General features: G+C 36.8%; 1 protein-coding gene across 2 annotated transcripts in view; it reads left to right on the forward strand.

Annotated features, from left to right (window-relative positions):
• The window catches only part of DIAPH3 (diaphanous related formin 3), a 522,381-nt gene that overhangs the window by 313,695 nt on the left and 186,597 nt on the right, over positions 1–22,089 (forward strand). For both annotated transcript variants that reach the window (XM_066236696.1, XM_066236697.1), the window contains one exon: positions 14,129–14,253. In XM_066236696.1, coding sequence (XP_066092793.1) covers positions 14,129–14,253 — 125 coding nt within the window. The remainder of the gene's footprint in view (positions 1–14,128; positions 14,254–22,089) is intronic.

Genomic DNA, 22,089 nt, shown 5'->3' on the forward strand with positions numbered 1-22,089 from the left:
AAACGTTGCCAGGGGGAGGGGAATTTATATGAAAATAATTTTGTTAGAGAAGACAAACATGTAGGATATTGCTTTAGTTGAATTTGTGAAAAAAGAGCAAAAATAAATAAATAAATAAAGTATGCTGTTTTGGGCTGAATTCTTTCCCAAAACATTGAAGCCCTAATTCTATATCTTAGTATGTGACTGTATGGGAAGATAGGGCTCTTAGAGGTGATTGAGTTAAAATGAGATCTTTAGGGTGGGCCCTCATCCAACCAGACTAGTCACCTTACAAGAAGAGGAAACTTGGACTTATGAAGAAACACCTGACATGTGCACACATGGAAGACAGACCAGGTCGGAACGCAACGAGAGTGTGGCCATCTGCCAGCCAAGGACAGAAGTCTTCAGAACAAACCGAACCCACTGACACCTTATTTTGGATTCTAGAACTTTGAGAAAATAGATTTTTTGTTGTATAAGCCACCCAGTCTGTGGCATTTTGTGATGGTAGCCCTAGCAAACTAATACACTAACTTTCCTTGCTTAGAGTGGTTTGGCTACGGACTAGAGTAGCATATGCTGAATGATTTTTTACTTTATCTGATCAGTTGAAGAACCAGTCATAGGCCTGCTTTGCTGAATGTTCATTCACTAGTAATCAATTAAGAAATATCAAAGGTTCTTGTACAAATCATGAATTACCACATGATTTTAAATAATTACAAGTATGCCTCAATTCCCTTTTTTGAATAGACATGATGCATAAATTGGTACATGTATAAGGAAACACTACAGCATTCTTAATAAATATATTCATGAATATTTACATTTAATTTCAGGGTTGTATCTGTGGCATCTTCTAGCTTTTATTTCTGAATGCATTTATTTAAACTGGGATATACTAAGTCATTTGGGGTTTTTCTTGCCTTTTACTCACAGTATCCCAATGTATATTTATTTGCCATATATCCCTTTTCTGCTAATATAATATTGTAATTTTATTTTAAGCTAGTAGCTGATAAAGGCTAGTTTCACTGAATTATCTTTTGACACTTTTCCAAGAGAGGAGAAATGAATAGATGGTTTTGTCTATTCCTTTTTCTTTCACTATCCTTTGGAAATAGTTTAAACATATGGCATTGTCTAGCTGGGTAGCACTGAGTTTACAGGTAGATAATAGAGTAACAAGCTATGTTTGTAAAGCTAGTCTATCATTTCTATGTAGTTAGGCCTTGATCTAATTTGACAGTCTGTAGCCATCTATTAACTAAGCAATCATAAAATAATTTAATATTATTATAAGCCACATATAAAAAAGGTAAACTTATTATAGAAATGTAATTGACACATAGCTTTGCATAAAAACAGTACTTGTAGAGTTAACACTTAACATAAAAAGATATGATGAAATTCAACTGGGCCATTCATAAAGTAATGACAGGACTTATGAAAAATATTTGCAGTGCATCATGAGCACGTATACTGGTAAGGAACCACCAGGTCCAAGTCATCTGATGAACAGCATTTTGTTTTAAATCCTGCCAGTTTATTTTCAGGGATTATCTATGTAGAGTTGACATCAGAAATTTAAATTGGGGACTTTCATGCAGTATTTTGTAACAGAAATATACACTAGTTTGGAATCAGCAGAATGGACTATCGAAGGAACATAGCCAGAATCCCAGAAAGATGAAGGATTCTGTAGACTGACGTTGAAGAACGCTGGGCATGGAGGAACTACTTGCAGCAAAAGATTGTTTTTTGAGATACTGAGCTCGGAACATTTCCTGAGTCGGCGCTGCTCAGGCTGATAGATGATGATGAAGAAGAAAACCACATCAGGAAGACCTCTATATCTTTTCGGAGGTTAGCAGATAGAAAGTGGCATCAATACTGCATTAATCTTTTCCAGAAACTAACAGTTTACAGTGTTTGCAGATTTGGGGCCAGCTACAGATTTGAAATAGCTATTCAAACAGTTCTATCAGTGTCACCTCTGAGCCAGAGCCAACATCAAGTAACAGGACAGGACCAGCAGTGACGGCCAAGGTCTTGGCGCTCTCTTAGACTGCCGACTGGGAAGCAGGATTTACTGCAACTCAGTTTTGCAGCATGAAGTGGGAAATTACAAACAAGGTAGATGAAAGAAAATTTCAGAGTGAGAGCATTCTGAAGGATAGCTTAAGATAGCAAATTGGTATACCATAAAGAAATCTAAGCAGTGGCTGCAGCAAACATGTTTCTGACCATTGCTCAGAAGGCTGACACGGGACCAGATGGGTGAAAAGGCCAGGAGTTGATCAGATGCAGCAGGTAGAATTGCCAGCTGCTCCTCGACTGTGTTTATGCAGCTTACAAAATGTGGAATTGGTAGTTACATTAGTTTTGTAGGGCTGCTATAACTAATTACCACACTCGATTTCTTAGAAGAACAGATTTATTCTCTAACTGTTGAGGAATTCAAAATCTCGGAAATCAAGGTGTTGGGAGGATTGGTTCCTTCTGAAGGTTCTCAAGGAGAAACCATCGAATGCCTCTCTTAGCTTCTAGTGGCTGCCAGTAATCCGTGGTGTTTTTCTGCCTCCACTTCATACTGCCTTCTTTGTGTCCCTGTGTCCTCATCTCTCCTCATAAGGACAGCAGCCATTTTATTAGGGCCTGCTCTCAATCCAGGGTGAGATCCCAGGATCTTTAACACATTCCCTCTGCAAAGATCCTATTTACAGATAAGTTGTGTTCTGAGCTGCTGGGTAGACATGGACTTTGGGGAGATGCTGTTCAACTCAGTATGGCCATTCTTGTCATCTCTATGTAACCGATGGTGATAGCATTACCATTTTGGAGTGTTATGAAATAACTAAGGGAAATAACACTGACGAGTTGAATGGAAAGTGTTAATAGTTATGTTGGGAAACATTTGGGGGTTCCTGGTTGTTGTTGGTGAGCTGTGGAACATCCTTTTCTTATGTCATCATAGGCAAATACTGAATCAGTTAAAACCAAAATTTATAATATGCCTTGTATTTAAGGAATTTTTATTGACATTGACAATTACAATAACTCCAATAAATGATTTCAGTGGGAAACTAAAAGTATGATCCCAGTTAAATTGTCAAGGGATCGTATTGTGGGAGAGGCTGCTATTACTCAGAAGCTAGATGATTGGGATTCAAACCCTAGATCTGCCTGTTGATAGAGGTATAACTTTGGATGAATGGATGAGTTCCTTACTCTCCCTAGGACTTAGGTTTTTGTTTTATTTCTTTTTTTTTTTTTTTACTAATATAATGGGGGTTGTATAATTGTACTTAAACAAAAGTTTCTAGTGAGAAGTAAATAGGTTAATATGTATAAATATTCATAAAGTTTGAATAGTACCTTGTAAGCACTATATAATTATCCTCTATATTTGCTGTAGTTGTTATTGATGGTATTTTTTAGTGATTATTTCTTGTTGACATACATCTGCATATGATGTCAATAATGGTGCAGGTAAGCATGAGTCTCTGTGAATAATAGGGAATTCTCAAAAGTTATTTCAACAGATTACAGTGTGTCTTACCTGACACTTATGCAAGCTTTAGAATACAAGGCCAAGAACTTTATAGATTTATGTTATTGAAAAAAAATTTGCAGTTTTCTAAAATTTAAAGAACAATATCCATTTGGAAATTGCACAAATCATAAGTGTACAGTTCAATGCATATTCACCCACTGGGCACAATAGCACAGGGAATGGAATTTGGAAAATGAGTTCTATTTCCCCTCCTGTGCTTCAGCCTGACACTATTTTTGTTCCATAGTTTAAATTTTGATGTAAGACTTCTTCTGATAAAGGGTTTCTACTACTAAGTAATCTTTAAAAACGAGTTGTCCAGCAACTCTTCAGTAACTTAGAGGTTATTTTTTATGGAAGCCTTTGCATGTTATTTAAAAGACAAATTTTTCAGCCCAGAATTATTAAGCAGTGCCATGTGGAAATATGAGCTAACACTTCAGATAAATGATATAAGTGATGGAAACATCTGAAAAGGTGTTTTTGCTCTCCTTCACAGGAAAACCTCAAGAAAATGTTCTCCTCCCAGAAAGGTCATCTTCGGTATAGATTTGAGTTGATCCGTAGGGAGACCCTTTTGTTATGTAAATATGTCTCTGAATGTGATGGCATTCTCAGCAGCTGTTTGCCAAATTACACATTTTAAGGAAAAAAGAATTACTGCTCATTAATAGTTTTTGATATGCTTTGACCCTAAAAAGAAAGAACTTTTCCCAAAGATTTCATTAAACTCTTGCTGCATAGTAAGCACTGTCCTAGGCACTTGTGTTATCAAGGGTTAGATTTGACTTGGAGTGACAGAAAAAAATAAAACAGTGGCTTAAAGAAGATTCATTCATTCATTATTCCATGAATTGCTTATTTAATGCCTCTTCTGTCCCAGGCACCATGTGGGGTACTGGATAGAGTACATGAACACAAAGGAAATTCTCTGCTATCTTGAAGTTTGCATTTTTTTTTTCTTGTGGGAGAGACAGAGAGAGTCAGAGAGAGGGACGGATAGGGACAGACAGGAAGGGAGAGAGATGAGAAACATTAATTCTTTGTTGCAGTTCCTTAGTTGTTCACTGATTGATTTCTCATGTGTGCCTTGACTGTGGGACTACAGTAGTCCGAGTGACCCCTTGCTCGAGCCAGCTACCTTGGGCTCAAGCTGGTGAGCCTTGCTCAAACCAGATGAGCCTGCGCTCAAGCTGGCGACCTTGGAGTCTCGAACCTAGGTCTTCCACATCTCAGTCTGATGCTCTATCCACTGTGCCACCGCCTGGTCAAGCTAAGTTTGCATTTTAGATTGTGGAGACATACCTAAACCGAAGAAAGCAATCAGTGCATATTATGTTAGATGGTTAGCTTCGGAATTCCAGGGCAGGGCTTTGAAATTTATGTTGAGTGGTCAGAGAAGGTGGCTATTGTGTAAAACTTGAAGGAGATCTGAGGATGCAAGGCATTTGAGTATTTGAGAGGAGCACTCTGGGCAGAGGGAAGAGCCAGTGTATGGGCCCCAAGATATGGAAGTAAGGAAGAGGAAGTGTAATAGGAGATAAGGTCAAAAAGGATCTTATAGGCTATTATTGGCCTTTGTAAGGATTTGCCTTTAATCTGAAATAGGAAGCCATTAGAATGTTTTGAAGCAGAAGAATGACATCTGACTTGCATTTTGAAAGGATTGCCTTGGCTGTTGGAGAAAATGTTAAGGAACAGTGGCAGACCAGGTGAAATCACTTGAATGCTGTAATTATAATGCAGGGGAGAGATAATGTTGGTTTGGACTAGGAGAAGGTAGTTAGTGTGGTGAGAAGGATTTAGGCAATCTACATTGAAGGTGTAACCAACAGGATTTCCAATATCATTGGATCTGTAGGATATGAGGGAAAGAGAGGAATCATAACACCATTCATTGGCTGAGATATTGGAGTAGCTTTGAGTGGGAACTTAAGAAGTTCCAATTTGAAAATGTGAGTTGAAGAGGACTATTACAAACCAATGAACGATGTCCAATAGGCAGTATTGATCTAGACAGTAGAAAAATGTGCAATCCAGGACTTGTTAGGGTGCATAGTTTTCAGTAGCCATATATAAAAACTCACCTCATAATTTGCAAGTCAGTCAATCTGTCCTTAATGTTGTTGTAAAGTACTGCAATCCACGGGTTACATAGAGACACCAAGTCCAAATAAATTTTTGAGTACTTTATTAATTAACCAGCTAGCTACACGGAGCACAATCCCAAATCATGTAGGCCCTCTTGCTGTTCTAGACCTTCTTTGATATAAAATCAAGGAAGGAAGGAGCATGGTACAATAGTCAATTACTAACAAGTTTACAACATCTGTCTATAGGATTAGAAGGAAACATCTATTTATTTATTTAAAGGAAAAAGCATTCCCACACCATGAGATAACACAGTAGTGATAATTGTTTTACATACTCGGCAAAGACATTGCCAAATCTTCTAGTGTCTACCCCATCCCTGTCACCACAACAAAATGGTTAGCTTAGGTTAAGGAGAGAGACCAAATGAAAATAACTTTACTAAAAGTGTTGGGGCTTGTTTAGTTTACAAGTTTTTATACATATATAAAATGTTACAGAATGAGGGTTTTTCAAGCAAGGGGAGTGGACTCATGATCTCTTTGTCTAGAGCAGGGGTAGTCAACCTTTTTATACCTACCGCCCACTTTTGTATCTCTGTTAGTAGTAAAATTTTCTCACTGCCCACTGGTTCCACAGTAATGGTGGTTTATAAAGTAGGGAAGTAACTTTACTTTATAAAATTTATAAAGCAGAGTTACAGCAAGTTAAAGCATATAATAATAATTACTTACCAAGTACTTTATGTCGGATTCTCGCTGTTTGGCAGAATAAATCTTTATAAAACAACTTACTCTAGTTAAATCTATCTTTGTATTTATACTTTGGTTGCTTCGCTACCACCCACCATGAAAGCTGGAATGCCCAATAGTGGGCGGTAGGGACCGGGTTGACTACCACTGGTCTAGAGCAGTGGTCTCCAACCCCCAGGCTGCGGACCGATACTGGACCGTGGGCCATTTGGTACCGGTCGCAGAGAAAGAATAAATAACTTACATTATTTCCGTTTTATTTATATTTAAGTCTGAACAATGTTTTATTTTTTAAAAATGACCAGATTCCCTCTGTTACATTCGTTTAAGACTTACTCTTGAAGCTTGTCTCGGTCACGTGATACATTTATCTGTCCCACCCTAAAGGCCGGTCTGTGAAAATATTTTCTGACATTAAACCTGTCAGTGGCCCAAAAAAGGTTGGGGACCACTGGTCTAGAGGTATATGTCACTCTCAGGACTCCAGGAGGGGAGGGTGAGTCAGAGTGTAGGAATTCTTCATTAAGGTACATAAACATTCTTTTCCAAAGGTTTTTAAGAGAAGTGAAGGGATTCTTAGATAAGTTCTATCTTTCTTGCTCTGTAGTTAAGTTATGACTTATCTGACCCAGTTGTCCTTGCAAGCCAGGAAGCTCCTGCATCCTTCTCCCTCCATTCTCCACAGAAAGGAGGGGACAAGAAGCCTGACTTTTCCTCTTTAAAATGGCATTGCCAATACTAAGTTTTACAGTTCTTTGGCACCTTCCCACAGTATCTACTATGGAGCATGTGAACAGGAGTAATACCTTCTCCCATATACATGAACATAGAACCATTATCTGGGGGAGCATTTTGAATGTTGTTATACACAGCTCTATTATGTATGTCTTTTTTAGCATTACCATATTCTTGAACCTCTTATTTATAGATTTTATAAATATTTATAGAAAATTCTCAAATTATTATAAGAAACAATTTTCTATTAGATAGGCTTCTTCTACTGATATTGTTTCTCTTCTGAAAAGCTATTTTGCCTTTAAAACCTCTAGTTGAGGAAGATGAGGCTGCCTGATTCCCTCAGCGTGAGTGACACGGCGCAGCAGGCTAGACCGGTGCCTGTTCCTGGGAGTGCTGGGCACGGTCTCTGCTTGCCGCCCCCTTCCCTCTGCCGGGCTCCCTAGTGATAGAGCCGGTTCTCTTGCAGTGTGATGTCAGCAATCACAGCAACACCTTCACTGCACGGAGTACAGTACATTAATTGGGGGATGCAGGTTGTGATGTTTTATTATATTGGTTCCATCAATAATCAGAACAGTGGAGGGAAAGAAGAGCTGCGCTGAGGAGGGCGGGGCACTTGGGGAAGAGAATCGGCTGCTTGCAGGCTTTGTTTCTTTCAGGTCACGTTTTCCTGTTATTAACTAAGCTGCAGTTTATTTTGTTTGTGCTTTTTGTACATTTTCAAAATAGAAATGAGTTTTATAATGGTATGTATTCTAGAACTTAGATTTTGTTTTAGCCTTTATTAATATTAAGAATTATTTTAGCCTGACCTGCGGTGACACAGTGGATAGAGCGTCAGCCTGGAATACTCAGGTCACTGGTTCAAAACACAAAGTCATAGGTTTGAGCACAGGGTCACTGGCTTGAGTCCGAGGCCACTGTCTCAACCCTGAGGTCGCCAGCTTGAGCCCAAGGTCACTGGTTCAGTCTGGTCACGTCATGTATGAGAAGCAATGAATGTTTAATTCCCTCCCTGTGAGGGTAAAAAAATTCTTTAATGCTACTAAAGATTTTGTCCATGGAATTTATTATTTCTAACTTGCATTTATAATATATTATTATGATTTTATAAAATTACCTTTAGTATTAGAATCATCTAGGGAAAATTATTTTATTGGGAGCCTGAAATGGTATATAGTCTCTAGTTTCTCTCAGAAAACAATTGTGTCAACGAGTATAGGAAGGTTAATTTAGGTTGAATGTTTAAATATTTTTATGGTAATAAGTTTAAGCATTTTTAAAAGAAATCCATTTCTCAGAAAGACATCATGATACTAAAGAGTGAATGACATTCTTTATAAACTTGTTATGAAATAGCAACCAACAACTCTGGGACATACAAACAATTATTTAATTACAACGATTACTTGAATGTGTGTACTAATCTGCACTCTTCTTTCTTATTTGAAAATTTAACCTGGAAAATCATAGAAGCCATCATATTACAGATAGCCTATATTCAAGATTGCTTTTAACTTAAATATTTATAGTTGTGATTTTAATTTTTATTCAAAGCTTCTTTAACACCTCTAGTATATAATTATCATAATGACAAGGGAACAAGTCAGTGTCTTAGATTTTAAGGTTTTAGATATTTAATCTATTGTATTTTCCCATTTCATTTTTAAGGCTTTTATTTCAAAAGGTTAAAGGTCCCTTCAACAAACAGTTGAGTGTCTATACTATGTTGTCAATGAAAATACACAGATGAATAAAATATGACATCTTTTCTTAAGGAAGTCCCAGTTAATTGGGAGAGAAAGACACATGAAAAAATAAAAGTAATCGAGTTTAGTACTTGCAAGGATAAGGTAACTACCAGGTATGATGTGTAGGGAGGTCAGCTCCAGAGATCTAGCTGGAGCTTTTGACTCTCCCTGTAAAGTATGAGAAGGGGTAACTTAGGAGAATTAGGCAGGGCAGACACACATTATCCCCAGTGTCGGAACATAATGGAAGAAGAGGGATAGGGGTAAGGAGAGTACACGCAGGATGTTGATTTGAGAGTAAACTGTGGCTGAATGTAGGTAAAGCCAAGCCTACATTGTGGTGGAGCTCAGATGTGTACAGTTTACTGGCTGGTTTTAAGCAGGGAAAGGACATCTTGAAATTAATGTTTGTCAGGAAACCCTCATGCACAGTGTGGAGAAGGCACTGGAGAACAACAATAGGCGATTAGAAAGCAGAGGAGAGTTAAGTGTTCCAGATGACTTGAATAGTGTTCAACCAAGCAAGGAATTAAGTACTGTTTGTCAAGTACAATGCAAGGAATGTCATGACTGTTTGGATCTGAGGGCTGCAGGAGACAGTAGGGTCAAGACCAGAGGTTTCCATAAAGGAAAAAGAATTCATAGTTCTGCCTACTGAGGCATGGAGATTACAGAAGGGCCGTTGGTCGAGGGCAGAGACACATAGTGTGTGAGGTGACAGAGATATCACATCTGTCTGAATATTTACAGAATGAAATGCAAAAGTTGAAATTGCCTTAAAATGATCTAATGAACTCTGATGATGGCTGTTTTGTTACTTCTAAATAGTGAAAATAATGAAAAGAAATAGAAATAAGATTCATTTCTTGGTCAAAATATGTGACTAAGTTGAATGATAAAATTAATGCACAGGTCACATACAGACACACCAGTAAATTAACACTTCTTTGAAGGTGTATAATTTATAACTGCTGTAGTTTGGATTTCTAATAAAAAGACAGAAAACAAACAAAAACAGTCACTGACCTCGAAGGGCTTGACATGCATGAAAAGTATGGCTAAAGGTATGTTTGAAAATGTGTAAAGGAGCTAGCTCTAGAAGTATCATTGCTGAAAAAGCAAAACATTAAGGAAATTCTTAAATGCCCTTTAGTTTTACCCACTAGATGACCCAAACATTAGATTATATTTTATTACTAGAATTTGAACATGCCTTTTTCTCTTCAAAGTGTGCTTTGGTCTTTATTTAAAATCCAACAGTGAAAAGTTGGTCAATTGCACTCAAGTCCCTTAACTACATATGTATACAAGTAACGTACTGAGAGACTGCTCATGGGGCTTGGCTATGAGTTAGCGGGGTTTCCATCTTTAGAGCAGCCACAGAACCAATTTCGAAGGTGGCCCACCTTTTATGTCAACCTTAAATGTTTGAATATGCCGCAGACATTCCTAATATTTTACTCTTGAAATGAACAACTTTTCTTAGCTTGACTTCCACAACACACTGTTCCTAATGTGATGATGGTGAGGGCGATGATTTCCTCTTCCTTTGATTCTGATATTACTTATTTCAGTTGTTACGCTTTTCATTTCTTACAGAATAGAGTAACATTGCATAGTGCACTTTATTTTTTAAAAATTCTCCATCCTATGTTATAATTTGTGATCTTTTATGAAATATCTGTGAGGTAAAAATATGAGGTAGGGTTCTTCCCCTTTCACTGAATGTGGAAACTGAGCCATTGAGAAGTAGCTTCAAACCACAACGATAGAACATCCTTACTGACCCACTGGCCACCAAGGAGTTAGAAAGGGCTCAAAGGATCACCTAAGAAGCCTTTCCTCTGAACCTTAAGCCCTTCTTCTCTTGTCCCACTGAAAAGTGCTCACTCGCTGGGACAGCTCAGTGTCCAGTGCCAAACCCCTGGCCTCCTCTGAGAGCAGCCCAGGCTGGTAGACAGCTCAGGCTCTGAGGATGACAATTCATGAATCAAAACTGCACTTCTTGTATACCTTCTCACAGGTGCTGCACTCTGTCCTCTGAAAGACACACACTCTGTATCCACATGGTATAGTATAAAATACGTTAGGTCTTTTTCCTGCTTTCTTCCACAGAGCTCCTAAAACCTTTGGAGTTTCTTAGGTAATAGTGTATCTTGTATGCCAATGAGATGATTCCCCTGCAGACAGTGAGAGGGGGGACCCTAGATATTTCAGAAGATGGGGATGCTGGTTGCCACGTGGTTAGATGTTTAGAATTATCCGTCTATTCTCTGAGCTCCTAGGAAGGAAGAGAGGTTGGAGATTGTTTAATCATTAATGGCCAATGATTTAATCAATCATGCCTATGTAACAAAGCTAAAATAAGAACTCTGAAACAACAGACCAAAGCTTCTGATTTGTTGAGCACATGATGTCCTGGGAGGGTGGTGTGCCTGGAGAGGGCGTGAAAGCTCGCTGCCACCTGCCCTGCTCCCCATCCAGGCCCTCTGCATGTCTCCAGTTTGGCTATTTCTGAGTTGTAGTCTTTATACTAATACTGTAACAGAGAGGATAGTACTTTGCTGAGTTCTGTTAGGTCAGCCCCGCAAATTGTAGAAAGAAAGCAGAAGGAGCCATGAGAATGTCTGGATTTATAGCCCGTTTGTCAGAAGTATGGGTGGTCCTTGGGACTTAGGACTTTCGTGTGAAGTGAGGGCGTTTTTGTGGAACTGAGTTTTTAAACCTGTGTGGTCTCTGCCAACTGGAGGTAGTGTCTGAATTGAACTGAATTGGAAGATACTCAGTTGCTGTTGGACAATTGGTAGGTATTAGAACAATGTATTTTGTGTCAGAAAAAAAAACAGTTCAACTATGTTTCCTCCCAATGTTTGACTTTTGCTTTTTGTTATAAGAGAGTCCTTCAGACTTTTATTAGGACTTTTCTCTAGATCTTGTCCAAACTTGCTATGTATGCATAATAAAATGGAGAGGCAAACTAAATCATAATATTTTAAGTATGTAATTTTGTTTAATGATGTGTTACCACATTATATTTAAATGTTCACTTAAAAAATATAGTAGCAGCCCTGGCCGGTTGGCTCAGAGGTAGAGCATCGGCCTGGCGTGTGGGGGACCCGGGTTCGATTCCCGGCCAGGGCACATAGGAGAAGCGCCCATTTGCTTCTCCACCCCCTCCCCTCCTTCCTCTCTGTCTCTCTCTTCCCCTCCCGCAGCCAGGGCTCCATTGGAGCAAAGATGGCCGGGATGCTGGGGATGGCTCCTTGGCCTCTGCCCCAGGCGCTAGAGTGGCTCTGGTCATGGCAGAGCGACGCCCCTGCTGGAGGGGCAGAGCATCGCCCCCTGGTGGGCAGAGCTTCGCCCCTGGTGGGCGTGCCGGGTGGATCCCAGTCTGGCGCATGCGGGAGTCTGTCTGACTGTCTCTCCCCATTTCCAGCTTCAGAAAAATACAAAAAAAAAAAAGATATATATATATATATATATATATATATATATATATATATATATATATATATATGGTAGCATATTTACCTGTCATGCATCCATCCAGATCTTGGGTTTATTCTCCTCAGTTTAGCCATATGTGGATTACTTGGTATTACACTAGGCAAGAATATACAAAAAATGTCATTATGTAAAAACTATCTCTGTATCACAGGAAAGGGTAACATAAATAGCAAAAAATAGGGAGAAAATATGCACCAGTGACAATTCAAAGTGACTTCACTACAGTGGGAGCCAAAGGTTAAATATCGTCACTTTAGGCACAACAACTATTGTTTGTGGCTCTCTGAATTGTTCAGTTATTAGACTCATTAAATATTGTATCTGAGAATTAGCTTGCTGATTGTGTTTATAACAAAATAAGTTAAAGTTTTAACAACTATTAATATGTTAGAATAGCATGTATTATTTTCTATGCAGGTAAGTTAACAAAAAATAAAAAAACAACAAACTCCACCTTCTCATACAACATTTTTCATGCCTCTCTTCAGTTCTGTGTTATTCTATTCTATTGAACCAAGATTGTAAACCATAACCTTTTTTAATGCAATTCCAATTGGTTGGGCAATTGAGTTGTTTTCAACGATATTCCCATCCTTGTACCAGGTGATATCTGACTTGTACCTCTTCTGGATTAATTTGAAGCCTGAAAATGATAGTTTACCTAGAATTATTATATACATTCTAAAAATATTTTTATTGATTGGTTTTTAGGGAGTTAGAGTGGATGGGTGGGAAGGAGAGAGAGAGAGAGAGAGAGAAACAAAAACATGGATCTGTAGTTTCCCCATCCGTGCATTCCTTGGTTGATTTCTGTACATTCCCTGATTGGGGACTGAACCTGCAACCTTTGTGCATCTGGTTGGCACTCTGACCAACATAGCTATCTGGCCAGTGCTGTGTGCATTTTTAATATCATTTTATACTATTCAGATTAGTGGGAATCTAAAATTTATTTGACCCTAAAACAGATATCCAAAAATTTGGTTTGAGCCACTATGTCTTCTTTACATATTGTTAATTCATCTTTCTGATGCCATCTAAAATTGACATTGCAAAGATAGTAGTTAAGTGACAATGTCTGTCCGGAGGGTGGCTTAGACATCCTGATAAGGCCTGAGTGTCCTCCTTCACCAACTGTTCCTTCCTGTGTGCACTGCGAGAGCAACTCTAAGGCAAACAAGGAAAATGTGTATTCAGTAGTCGTCATAGAATATGCTCAGGGTACCAGTAAGGAAAGCTGGATGTTGGTTTCACATGGTGCTCAAATAGCCTCTGATACCTTTCATTCCTGTTATATATAGACAGGATGATAGAGAGCACTTTCCCCCCTTCTCACACTCACTGTTCCCTCGGAAAGAGACCATGCTTTTGAAGAATGTTAAAATTATATTTAAAATAGATTTAATTTTAAAAACATAGTCTTTCTTTTCCTCTCTATCTGAGAAAACTGATTATTTTGTAATGTAGATAGAGGTCAGGAACTCTAATTTTAAACACAACATTTCCTAAATGTATGTTTGTTCTAAATTACATCTGATATCTTAAAGACTCTTAATAAATTTTCTTTATTCCTGGATTTGAACATTGAAAGGTTTAAAAAAAATTACTGAAATTTACCTTGCCTTTATTAATATAGTAAATTTTCTTTATTATTGTAAAGTTTTTCACAAATATTTTGTTTCCAGGGTGTTTTACCTTTTACATATTATAATTTGTCCTTTCAAGGCATTGAATATACTCTCTTTCAGTCTCTGTAGAAACGCTGGAAAAGAGTCTGAAGCAGATGGGGAGGCAGCTTCAGCAGCTTGAGAGAGACTTGGAAACCTTCCCCCCTCCTGAGGACTTACATGATAAGTTTGTGACAAAGATGTCTATATCCTTTTGATAGCTCAATAACTTATATTACTAGTCAACTAGAATGACAAATTACTTAACATTTTGAGTATATCTGCATAACCAGAATTATTCTATCGTGTCAAATTGTAAGCTTAATCTTTGCCTGTTTGCAGGAAAATTTATCAAAATGTTTATCATGAGTGATACAGAAATACATTCTATTGATTTCATTTTTTTTCCTTTTTATCAACATGGATATTTTCTCATCTTCCCTCTTCTCTGTGCCTTATTTCCTTCTGATGTTCCTGGTAGAATGGAAGGTTGTGAGAACTCAGTTTGAGGAAGTCTGAATCTAACGTCATGCTGTGGTTTTAGATAATTTGAAATGTTTCAGGAGGCAGATAAAGACTATAAACTGGTGTGACTAGTGTGCTTATTTTAAGGGTTGGTATTTACTAAATATTAACTCATGTTCCAGAAACTTGACTGTTTTCTTTAGAAATACTAGTTTAAAAATCAAAATGGTTTGTTGCCATTACTACTTGTGTGAAAGTATTCTCCAAACCCAAAATAAAATTGGCAAATATTAGTGTGTGTTTAGATGTATATAAAATTAATAGCATGAGACTTGTGTCTTGCTTAATTTAAGGTTTCTTTTGAATTCAATTATCTTTGGTTTCACCAACTTTGTGGCTTAATCTCTAATGAATATTTGAAGTAATAAACTTTATTTCCTGAAACTAATGTTGAGTTGCTTTGCAAACCATTCTGTGAAATTAGACTGGTATCTTCTGTGTAAGCATTACCACTATGCATTATTAAAATCCCATATGGACTTCAGAATTCTACATGAAAGGATAACCCATTTTTAAAATGAGCTCTTATAAATAGACACTCCTAATAGCTTATTTTAAACTGAGTTACTTGAAATAAAATAACTACTTTTCCTCTTTCTATGGCTTCTCCCCTGAGATTTGGCTAATCACAAAATTATTATTTGGCTTGTCATAGATTTTCTTGTATATACTTTCAGCTTAATTGTGAATTATTTCAGTTTTAGCTTTCTTTACTGTATCTTTTGGGAAATAGAAAAATGCACTCCAGCAACAATCAATTCGGGCCGATGTGCTTGTTTCCTCTCCTATCTTTCTTGCCTATCAGTGTCTTCTTTTATGAGGCAGCACCATTACCACTGCCCTGGAGGTGGTCGTCTTTATAAAACTAAAACGAAGCCTATATTTAGTTATCAGAAATATATTTTTTGCAGAACCTTCCCATTTGGCATCATCTACGTTTTCGAACTACATTTGTAATATTTGTTATTACAGAGTTATATTAGTTCCACCATTCTTAGCTTTTTTTCTCAATCATTTTATATTAAAATATTTATATGTGAGTTTAATCATTGAGTACTGTTAATTGAAGCCCTTGGTATTGTTCCCTACAGATAAAAAAACATTTTAGAAAAGGTTTTGCTTGCATTCAGTTTCTAGTAATACATGGTGAGTATATTAATTATGAAAGTCAGGTTTCTAGAACATATGTAATCTAAGATAAATTCCCGAGCTTAGAGTAAATGTTATAGAGTCGTGCTCAGGTGATCTCAGGACCTATCAATGCTTGTGTTCATGTGACACAAGAAGCTGAGTGATGTTGGCTCCTTGGAAGGTATTCGGCTCGTAAAAAGCAACTAGCAGAAAATCAGAAACAGGAAGGATGATGCTTTGTCGCAAACTTTTTTTTTATTCTGAATACAATTATACTCCATGGGCATGAAAGCTACTACATCCTGTCTCTAAATATCACAACCTAGAAGCCTCTAATGAACTGATTAGCATTCATGTATCCCTTGGAAGTCAGATATATGAACAGTTGGTACACTTTGCTATTGACAAAGCTTATGATCATAAATATTCTTTGCTGAGATTAGATTGCACTCATTTGCTTTTCCTCTTAGACATACTAGTTTCAAAGTAATTAAATTCATTCATTGCAAAGCTTTGTTTACTTTAATTAGGACTGACAACAAATCAGATCTTGAATATTAAATGCATTTATACAGATCTTATTAAAATGGCAAAGTGTCAGCTTCTTAGATCTTAGAAAATGGAAGAATTTCCAAATGAAAATGCACAATGAATAAAAATGTGTTTAACAGAAGTTTGGGTTTTTAACACTCAAACTTTGTTTTAAATTTTAGTGCTTAGTAGTTGAAGCACATATTAAATGTTTGGTTCATCAACCAATTCTAAAAGAATATGTATATTATCCAAGTTGTTAAAGTTATGTTTTTACAAGTAGATGTTTAGTATAAACAATCATAATTTAGTGAACCATTAAATCTGTTAATCAAATTGTCTTAAATTATTACAATTTTATTATAATAGATTTTACTAATAGTGTTCAATTATAGTGTATTGTAGTTTTATTTTTCTAGTACGTGCTTTCTTTATATATATTCTTTATATAAAAATATGAATCTAGTACATCCTTTGTATAGCACGCACAATTATTTCATACATTATTGCATTGACTTTTAGTAATAATGCTGTTAGTTTCCAACTGCTAAGCATGTTCAGAAATATAATTAGAGTTGAAGAGTTCCAGTGTAAATATTTGCTTGAAAAATGTGTAACACAGATTTGAGGTGGGATTATTAATGTTGTTATATACAAACTCTTATATGTGAAGTGTACATACATAATAAACTTTTATCAGTGAGAAAATTAAGAAAATACCAGGATTTGTGTTATGCCATGCTTAATTCTTCCCTTTGACCTTCAAATTCTAGATTTTTTTTTTTTTTTTTTTTTTTTTTTTTTTTTTTGTGACAGAGAGAGGGACAGACAAGAAAGGAGAGAGATGAGAAGCATCAATTCTTTGTTGCGGCACCTTAGTTGTTCATTGATGGCTTTCTCATATGTGCCTTGACCAAGGGGCTAAGCAGACTGAGTGAGCCCGCGCTCAATCTGGCGACCTCGGGATCTCAAGCCTGGGTCCTCTGAGTCCCAGTCTGATGCTCTATCCACTGCGCCACTGCCTGGTCCAGCTGGAATATTTCTTATTATAAGGGAAAAATAATACATCCTAGAATATTGCCCTTGAAATTCTCTTTGCACAGGTCTTAATCTTTCTATTTTCTTCTTTTCCTGCCCCCCTCCCAAGTCTCTTAGAAAAAAGCAATTTTGTTAGACATTTACATTTTTATATTTATCACAATTATGTAACAAGTTACTTGACTTTTTTCTACTTTATAGTCTTTAAAATTTTTCATTGCAATTTCACTTTATTTTTGCATTTTCCTTTTTGTTGTTACACTAGATTGCAATGTTTAGTCATTTCTGAAATTATGACAGAGGTAGTAAAACTATCTCAATAGTTTTACCTCTCTATATTCCACACTGCATGAAGTACAGCATTTTTCAGGTAAAGGAATTCAGCATATTTTTATGTAACTGAGCTCTGGTTAGGGAGTAAAATATAAAAATGGACTGGGTGAAATGTAAACGTGTATAATACACGGTCCATTTGCAGGAGTGGGAAGTTGTGTACTTGGGTGACTTGTAAGAGCAGGTTTTTCTTCTCTTAGTTTTATTTCTCTTCCCTTTCTTTCTCTCTTGCCTATCTTTCATTTAATCTATTCTTAATGAATTTTTAGTCTTGGGTTAAAATATCCTGTGGCTCATCTTCTGTGAATCTTCAAATTTATAACGATCCTTTTCTTCTCTGGAGCCTCCCTGCACTCACCAAGGTTGTCACACAGCTTGGCGCTCGCTGCTGATTTACCGCCATGCCTCGGTTGTTGCAGTCACCTTCTGAGTCGGGACTCCCCTGACTCCCAGCGTAAATTAACCCCTTGTCATTCTGTATAACATCACAGATTCTTTTCTTCATCATACTTATCTGTGTCTGAATGTCATTTATTTTCTTTTTTCTTACCTGTCAGCACATTCTAGAAGATAGGTTTCACAAATGCAGGGGCTTTGCTTGTGTTGTTAACCACTGTTTTCCCTAGTGCCTAGGAAGGAGGGATGCACTGGGGTTCAGTGAATACTTAAAAGACTGGCTGGCTGGCTGTACCCTGGGTACATAAGAAGATGTATAAAAAGTATTGCACAGGTATTACCAGTTGACGCTGATCTTTAGCAGATGTGTTAATGGAAGTAATAGACATCTTTTGTGAGGAAAGTACAATGAGAGCTAGACATAAGCTTATTAATGTGAGGCAGTTTGGAAATGAGCAATATCTGTTGAACAGAAAGAAGTTGAACCACAAACCTTAGTCTTTCTACTTAGTTGGCCAGCACTCAGTGTGTGTGGTTCAGAATGTGTGAGCACAGATCTGGTGTCAGTATACCTTTCATATGGGAAGACTGCCATGGTTCAGATAGAAAGTCATGAGAATTTGGCTTTTATCCTGGTAAAGGAATTAAAAATAGATTTCACAAAAATATCAAGTGGTTTGATAAATATCAATATTTTTGTAATGAATCTTACCAAATGTTTAGTTTGTTGTGTAGCTCACCCCTTTCTCTAAAGCTCTTTATAAACAGGACTTTATACTGGTGAAAAAGATAAAGCCTTACTACTACTGAAAGGGACATTACTTTTATCTGCAGTTTGACCATTGGCACAAGAACACCTATGTTTGATTTATCTTTTGGGTGATGATGATGATTATGTTATTATTTTTATAATCTGAATGTTTTATCATTTCTTAATGAGTAGCCCATCAACAATGATGTAAAACAGTGGTTTTCAATCTATACACTTGGGGACCAGTAAAAATAGAATTATTTTGAGAACTGGTAAGGCAGAAATCATTCTGAGCATAAGCAAATTTAACTAAGATCATTGAGTCTGTATCTTTATACAACATCAGGGTGGTTAACTCCTTAATGGACCAGCACTGGTCTGCGAACCTGCAGTTGAAAACACCTCATTAATGTAACCGTTGATTCCATCTTATCAGATAATTACTTTAAACTTCTGAGAATTTGGCCTTGTCCAAAATTTTTTCAGTGAATCACAATTTCACCATTCTTAGTGGTAATACCAATTATTCAGAGCTCCACTTTATTGCCTTTGAAAGCAAATTGTTTTATAGATACCAACTGTTAAGAAAATGAACATAAAACTCTCTGGAAGTTAGAACAAGACCATGTAATTTCATGGTTTTAACTCATGGTCTTCTTTTCCTGTCACATTTTTTAAAATAGCATTTTACTATATGCCCAGGCATTTTCCAATATTTCATTAACTTTTGGTTCATATCTATAAATCTAAAAAATGTTATTGGATAATACAGCTTTAAATCAACCTAGTTACTAAATTGATTCTTGAGAACAGGCATATTCTCAAGTATTAGAATGAAATTAGTAGGATGTGTGAAGTACCTATTTTAAAGTAGTAGATGTAGAACCGTACAATTAGAAGCATCCACAAAAACAGTGTTAACTTTTTGTACAGGACAATGACTATTCAGGCATTTGATGAGTTCTAAATATTATATAAAAATTGTTTGTATATAGGAATGTGTATATATGCAGTTTTATGTTCCATGACTTTTATCAGTATTTTAAGAGGATCTGTTGTTACCTTTCCCACCAGAGTTTAAGAATGGTGACACTAGGGTGAAAAAAAAATAATTGGCACCAACATAGTTGTGCATGATTAGATAGAATACAACTAAAAAGGTAGAAAACAGCATTTAGAGAAGGGGCTGACATTCATGGTGACCATCCCCCAGAAATGGGGCAGGCACAGAACACTACTAGGGAATTAGATTAGAATGGAAAATTCACAAGGTTATTACAGATGAGTACAATGGACTACAGATGCTCTTATGAGTTCAGTGGCAAAAAAGGTCACTCACAGCTATAGAGAAGAAAGTTTTGTAGAAGAAGAAAAGTTTAACGAAGACTTGAATGGTAGGTTGGGACCTGAAAAGGCAGAAAGCAGTTTCTCTTTTTGACAGGAGTTAAAGGTATATAAATAATCCGTGTGGACATAGGCTCCATCTGGGACATGAATAATTTATGTACGAGTTCATAGATTGAATAGATAAACCAATGTTGATTTCTGAGCTTATTAGATAAACATAGTGATGGTTATTTCACTTTTTAAATGAATCACCATATGTTCCATCTAATGATACTTTCTGAATGCATTTCAAATGTGGTTTTTATTTACTCATTTTATTTTATTTGCAGTAGTTTATGAATATGAATATCTCACAAGACAGAATATATGGAAACCTGTCCCATGTGACTTCATTGTTATAATTTCTTGTGATTTTATAATTTGCCTAGTAAGAACTTTCTGTTGCTTATCCAAGAATAAAAGAATGATACCACATTGATTATTGAGCATCAGCCACTGATAGTATTATGATTTGGATTGTGGAAAGTATAAGGAGGCATTTTGCTATTCAGTTGAATATAAACTGACCACAAAAAGATCTATAGGTTTTATTGAAGTCATAAAAAAAAAATATGCTCTCGCATTAGAAGCCAGACTCCATCTCCATATATTCTAACATACCGTGTGTGTGTGTGTGTGTGTGTGTGCACTACCACACACACACACACAGACACACACAAATAAGCAGAGCATAGTATAAAAAAGTAACACAGAGAAGATCAGTAGGCCACCTGAGGACTGACTGTAGACATGAGGATAGTGGGCTGTGACTGACTGGGATGCCGTGCTTCTTTATGGGCAGGTCGAGCTCTAATAACCAGAATTCTTTTGTATCCTGGATTCACCACCTATCTGTGAGCAACACGCCTCTTTCATTCATGGTCTTTCACTTTTTTATTTTTCTTTCAAAGTGAAGGGCCTAGCCTGACCAGGCAGTGGCACAGTGGATAGAGCAACGGGCTGGGATGCTGAGGACCCAGGTTCGCAACCCTGAGGTTGCTGGCTTAAAGCCAAGGCCACTGACTGGGCTGGACTCACCCGTTCACCCCATTAAGGCACATATGAGAAACAATCAATGAACAGCTAAAGTGCCACAACTACGAGTTGATACTTCTCCTCTGTCTCCCTTTCTGTCTCTCTCTCTCTAGCTTTAAAAAAATAAAGTAAAAAAGAAAAGAAGAAGAAAGGCCTAAATCAGTTACTTTATTTTATTCTCCATTGGGGAATGCTCTCTGACCAGAGGAACCATATCTTTTTGAAGTTCTGGAAAAAAAATTGTTTTTAAGCGTAAACATTATTTTTGGTTTGCTTTTCTTGGTCTGAATGTAGTTATTCTTGTTACTGGCTTTTTATTTAAAAAAGTGTGCTAATGTCTGTTATCCTTTTGTGTTTGGGATGACAAGATGACTTCAGTAAGTTTGATTCGTATGTTCCATTTATTTAAATGCCCCAAATGTAAAGGAACTGTAGACAGTTACAATTGATGCTCTAACAGAATCATCTTTTCACACTGGTGACTTTATATGTGACTCTATCAGCAATCTGTCACGCCTCAAAGGAATTTTATGTTTTGTTAGGAAAGGTGGCCACATTCACATAGAGTCTTCTCAGTCTCAGGGCGTTTTGACCTGAGTTGTCATAAATGAGAGAACATCTCCATGTGTATGTGTGTAATCATAACTTGAAATCTGGTCATGCATAGGAGAAACTACCAATTTTTTGAAAGAGAAGTTAAAACATGTATTTACTTATATAAGTTTTAAATGTAACTCAGAAAAATTTATTTTTGATTGCCTGTGCAACCTTAACTAAAGCTTAAAGTGAATAAGTAGACAACAAAATACCAAGTATTAGCATGTGCTTATAAACTTCATTTTTTTAAAGAACTTTGTTGTGAGAACATTTATTCCTCACAACAGCCCAGTAGGATAGGTGGTGGTGGTGTTATTCT

The sequence above is a fragment of the Saccopteryx bilineata genome, chromosome 6 (genome assembly GCF_036850765.1).
Source record: "Saccopteryx bilineata isolate mSacBil1 chromosome 6, mSacBil1_pri_phased_curated, whole genome shotgun sequence".
NCBI lineage: Eukaryota > Metazoa > Chordata > Mammalia > Chiroptera > Emballonuridae > Saccopteryx > Saccopteryx bilineata.